The sequence below is a fragment of the Humulus lupulus genome, chromosome 3 (assembly GCF_963169125.1).
Source record: "Humulus lupulus chromosome 3, drHumLupu1.1, whole genome shotgun sequence".
Classification (NCBI taxonomy): domain Eukaryota; kingdom Viridiplantae; phylum Streptophyta; class Magnoliopsida; order Rosales; family Cannabaceae; genus Humulus; species Humulus lupulus.
In genome coordinates, this window is record NC_084795.1 from 170,419,585 (window position 1) to 170,425,584 (window position 6,000).

Below are 6,000 nucleotides of genomic sequence, written 5' to 3' on the forward strand. Positions count from 1 at the left end.
AAGAAACATCCTCCGCTAGTGCTTTTTTTGTCATCAATGTTACCTGCCCAATCAGCATCACTAAAACACACTAGATTAGGGTTAGTTTCTTTTGAATACCAAATACCATAATCAATAGTCCCATGAACATATCGAATGATTCTTTTGACAGCTACAACATGAGACTCCATGTGATTTCCTTGGTACCTGGCACACACACCAACACTATAACTCAAATCAGGTCGACTAGCAGTGAGATAAAGAAGGCTACCAATCATGCTCCTATACAGTGTAGGATCAACTTTGTCACCATTTTCATCTTTGGATAGCTTCACAGTCATTCCCATTGGTGTTTTGGTAATCTTTGAACTTTCAAGTCCAAACTTTTTTACCTAGTTCATAGCATATTTGCTTTGAGAAACAAATGTGCCTTCATCTAACTGCTTGACTTGCAAACCGAAGAAATAGGTCAATTCTCCCACCATGCTCATTTCAAATTCCTCTTTCATTTGTTTCACAAATACCTGCACCTCATTGTTAGAAGTAGAACCAAACACAATATCATCAACATAAATATGAGCAATAATTATGTTAGATTTAATATTTTTGATAAATAAAGTTTTATCTACTCCACCCCTTTTGTATCCATGAGAAACAAGAAATTGAGTGAGTCTCTCATACCAAGCCCGAGGGGCTTGCTTCAAACCATAAAGAGCTTTCTCCAATTTGTAAACATGATCAGGTGCATGGGGATCTTCAAACCCTTTAGGTTGTTCAACATATACCTCTTCATTCAAGATCCCATTGAGAAATGCGGATTTGACATCCATTTGGAACAACCCACTACAAGAAAAACTGCATTCCATAGCGTTTTTAAAACACTGTCTTTAACAAACGATAGCGTTATTACAAACGCTATATTATCCCATGTTATTAAAAGTCTGGACCTTTTCATAGCGTTTTTAAATTGTGATGTAAAAATGCTATTGAAAGATATATAATAGCGTTTTAAAAATATAATTAGATGTCAGTCATAGCGTTTTATGTATGTAGTCATTGATTATGTTAAATTGAAAATACTTACTTTTAATAGCGTTTTTCAAACGTTATGCAGAAATGATGTTGAAAGGTATACAATAGCGTTTTTAAAATGTAATTAGTTATCAACCATAGTGTTTTATGTTTGTAGTAATATGTACTTTTAATAGCGTTTTTAAAACGTTATGTAAAGATATACAATAGCGTTTTTAAAATGCAATTAATTATAAGTCGTAGCATTTTATGTTTCTAGTCGTACTTACTGTGAATAGCGTTTTTAAATTGTTATGTAAAGATATACAATAGCGTTTTAAGAGTGTAATTAGTTATCAGTCGTAGCGTTTTATGTTTGTAATTATCCTTACTTTTAATAGCATTTTTCAAACGTTATGTAAAGATATGTAATAGCATTTTGAAAATGTAATTAGTAATCAGACATAGCGTTTTTTGTTTGTAATCATCCTTACTTTTAATAGCGTTTCTTTATTGTTATCATTAATCATTTTCCTAACATTTATTAATTGTCATATGAATAATTGCAACAAATGATAAACATATAACACATTAAAAATTATACCTTAACATAAATTCAAATATTCTTAATATGTTCGCTACATAAAGCTAAAATATCAATATCCCAAAAGTACAAGTATATTGCAAGAGAAAATACATAAGCAAAAGTTTTAAAACAAACTGATTCATAATTTTTTGATCATGGGCGTCCCTCCAAAATATTACACTTCATTCATTAGTTGTGCACCTATAAGAGTGAAAAATATATAAAATTAAGAAAACAAATGTAGCCAAAATAGTTGAAAACACATGTTCATTCATTAGTTAATTTTATGCAAAGATACGTACCAAAGATATCTACCAAGAAACAATTGAATTTCATCCATTATGTTCATTTCCTATATATTTTGATGATATAATTTGTTACTACAGCTGATTTGTTGTACTATTTATAAATCATTTTTAAGTTGCATGAAATTTTACCTCATTGTAACTTTATTAGAAGGCCAAGCAACAGTGCAACCAACCACTTCTTCAATTGTACTCATATGTGATGTCTCCATAAATATGCAGTAGGTTTCTTAGCAACATCAACCCAAACTCTCATTGCATTAGGCCCAAGACGAAGATGATGCACCTCACATAAAGGATCACTAGAAGACCATCGACCTTCTGCAACAATTTCTCCACTTCCATTCCAATCAAGTAAATTGCAAGCATTGTTTTCAGGAGTGAACTTCAGATTATTAACACTCTGTTACATGATAAAACATATATTTATTTATAGATAATATTGATACTTAAAAAATTAAAAGTGAAATGATAGGTAGTAATTAAAATTATAGTTACCATAGGAGAAGGCATGTGTGACTCCGCTTCACTTGGTTGAGTAAACCCCTAGAAGTTTGAGAATAATTTAGTCATTTATAATTTTCAATGAATAGAGTAAAATAAACAGAAGTCAATTAATTTTATTTACCTGAATGTTTACACTTTTTGCAATAGTATTAATAAGATTCATCATCTCAGACATTTTATTCTTCATCTCACATTGACTTGATTCCAATTGTGAAATATGGTCATCTCTTGCTCTTAGAATAGCTAACTTTGTATTAGTTACTCCCCTCCCATTAGCTAATGATCTACCATTCTTGTCAGGACCAAATATGATAGTGAGAGCATCTTGTACAGTATTCTGTGTTGTGCATGAATCTGGTTTTTCATTTGCAAGAACTTGTAGCTTCTCCTATAAATCATTTCAAGTTGACTGTTAAATAAGTCTATGTGCATACAAATACATATGTTTCTACAAACAAAGGGTAAATTACTTACAATAACTTCAGCAGCTTGTGCATTCACAGGTTCACCATTCTTCTTTGTGTGTGTCTTTAAGAAAGCTTGAACTCTTGTTACAGGTTTTGAGCTTTCCTTACTCTGTATCCAAGTACATTTTTCAGAAAGAGAACATATATTTTCTTATGTTTAGCTACCAAAAATATTTATTAAATTTTTACCATGTCATCCATTGTTCGAGCATATCCTCTCCTGCTGCATGTATGTGGGAGTTGTTTCTTCCTCATCTCTTTAAACTTATTGCTAATCGCCTAAAATAAATAAGAAATGAACCAGCGATTGAACATACAGAATACCAAACACTCCAGCAGTAAAACAAAAAAACTAAACCAGTATTCTAGCAATAAAACAGTAAACACAGTACACATAATAGTTTTTCAACAATAAAACAGTAACTATGGCAGCAAAGAAAAGAGTATGTAATAAACACTCCAAAAGTAAACACTCCAGCAGTAAAAGAAACATACAAAACCAGTATACTAGCAATGAAATAGTAAACACAGTACAACTCCTCCTGAACAGGGATGGGATGGTTGGTGGATTGTGAATGGTGATAATAGTGTCTCTTGAATAGCTTTGTCAAATAAATTTAGAAACACATTTTCAAGAAGAGAATTGGAAAAAAATAAATCATTTAAAGTACAAAAGTTTCATGAAAACAAGGCAGCAACTGCTCACAAAATTTGAATACAATTAAGCCAATTGTAAATTTGGAATCTGAAATTTGTTTGTGGTTGCAAGAGTTCAAATTTAGAGCATAAAGATATTCTAAAAACTAACCATAATTGTAGTCTCAAAGCAGCTCTTGAGGCCAATAGAGTTTAACTTTCATATGTGCATATCAAGCCAAGACAATCTAATGTTGCTAAGATTATGCAGAAACTACTAAGGATTTCTACTGCCTTAATTTGATCAGACCTGAAATAGTTTTAATTGACTGATATAGCATAATGCATTGTTCTAGAATAAGAATATTATATACTCCATAACACCAAGAAAAAAATATCTTACTTATCCAATGCCTCCCTTAAGTTACTTTTGCTTTCAAATTTCAAAGTAGATTTTCATAAAATATGTTGACATCCATCCTGGTGAACATTATATGCTGAATAAAATTTATACATAAATTACAAATAGCATAATTGCACCAATCTGCGACCAGGAATGCAGAATAGAAGCCAACACCATTATTATGAACAGGAAAAAATAGCCAAATAACAAGGAATACATTCAATGATCTTTCAAACTCAACCTATCACAAGCTTTGTAAAGGTAATTTTGTTGTAGCAATTGAGTCACATTCAACCACAACAAAGTAATACTTGAACAACAGTATATGAAAAACAAAAAGTTAGTGACATAATGCCAAATAGTAAGAAATTCATAAATCCAAATAACCAAGTAAGAAAGGGAGGAAAATATGAGGATAAAAGAAAAGGCATTGGAGTGGTAAGTTGTCACGTTGAATGTTGTACTAGGTTGGTTGGTTTCAATTCTATGGTTGGAGTATTAAACAATGATGAGGCATATAACACTTGGTCAGAAATAAGAATCATTATAAAAAAATGTGACACCAGTATTTTGATCTTACTATTTTTCTGATTTTTTCTTTTTCCTTAAAAATGACTAGTAGAGAACAATGGGCTGACCAAGTTAGAATGGTGGTCAATATTGCAGCCTCCTTAAGACTTCATTTTTGGTTTTATGTGGCATATGTTATTAAATACAGATGGAAATGGAAATAGAATATATATTTCCTTGAGGGTTGACAAACTAGAAAAAAAAAATAGAATATTTAAATGGTAACACTTCTATGGTAAGATTTTTTTTTGCCCCTTAATAAAATTGACTCTGTGTTAATTTATAGGCTAGTGATGCCTATAACCTCTGTGTCATTTCTTCTCTGTAGCCAGACATGTCTTCTTATTGTTTAATCTATTTATGCACTCAAAATTTTCTATATATATATTCAGTTCAAGTTTTAAATGACAGTGTAACTATTGCTCAAATATATACATTTATATATATACTCAATTCAATTTTTAAATACAAGGGAAAGCATAACTTAATGTGTACTATAAACAACCTTACCAGCAAGTGTAACGACCCCAAATTCGGTATTAAGGCTTAAGGGCCTGGAGTAGTGTGCCTGGAGGGCATAATGGGATTCTGTGTGTGACTTTTATGAGTTTAATGCATGAATATGATTTAATGCACATTATATGACTATTTGATTAATTGTGATGCATGACTATGTGAACTAGTATGCATGTAGACCTGATTGAGCATATTTGTAATTTGGCCATGTTGGGCCTGACTATGTTGATACCTGTGATCTATGACTCGAGACGATCCTAGAATGAGCGGGTTAGCGGAAAGTCAAAGCGGGAACCTGTACCAGGCTTGGGTTAAGCCTGGGGAGTTTAATTGAGAATCTGGGAATATATTTGTTGATTAATCCGGTATTGGGTAGCGAGCGGGAATTATTAGGAACACTTGAGGAATTAGTGGGAATTTGGGTAATATGACTAAAATGCCCCTTTATGGACATAAAGGTTTAGAATTAGTAAGGGAGGGCATTTTGGTCATTAGGCTTGTAAGAGATAAAATAAAGAAGGTCTTTATACTTAGTGGATTTTGTAGAGAAAAGCATAGGCTGAAAAGAAAGAAAGAAGGAAGAGAAGGAAGAGAGGGAAAACTGAAGGGTTTGGCTTTGAAGATTCGGTTTGTGGCTCTCCCAACCATTTCACTTGATTTTCTTGAGGTTAAGCTTAGTGGAAAGCTAGGGTTAGCTGAGCATCAAGGATCCTAAGCTAGGCTTGAGGATTGGCAAGGGATTAGCAAGATCACATCAGAGATTTGAGGTAAGTTCTTGAGGTTTTCGGTTTTAGGGTTTTGCTGGTTTCGAGCTGTGTTTTTGAGCTAAATGGATGGGGTTTTTGGGGAAAACAGGTCAAGGTTGTGAAGGTGCAAGCCAAGGAGGTCTAGGGTTCAGTTCAAGGTCAAAATTCCACCCACGGTATGATTTCTAGACCCTATCCTTGTTGTTTGAGTGATTTTCTGGTTTTTGGGTTCATTGAGTTGGATTTTGAGTTGTGGGTTGCTCGAGCTTGGGAT

The 6,000-nt window shown here is 32.7% G+C and overlaps 1 protein-coding gene across 1 annotated transcript; it reads right to left on the reverse strand.

The window, feature by feature from the left end:
* Window positions 1-2,074: 2,074 nt before the first annotated feature.
* LOC133825208 (uncharacterized) lies at window positions 2,075-4,071 on the reverse strand. The gene is made up of 5 exons (XM_062258185.1): window positions 4,015-4,071; window positions 2,863-2,964; window positions 2,510-2,776; window positions 2,380-2,427; window positions 2,075-2,284 (listed from the first exon to the last, which is right to left on the reverse strand). Exons 1-5 carry the CDS (start codon window positions 4,069-4,071, stop codon window positions 2,075-2,077), a joined length of 684 nt encoding a protein of 227 aa, XP_062114169.1.
* Window positions 4,072-6,000: the final 1,929 nt, after the last annotated feature.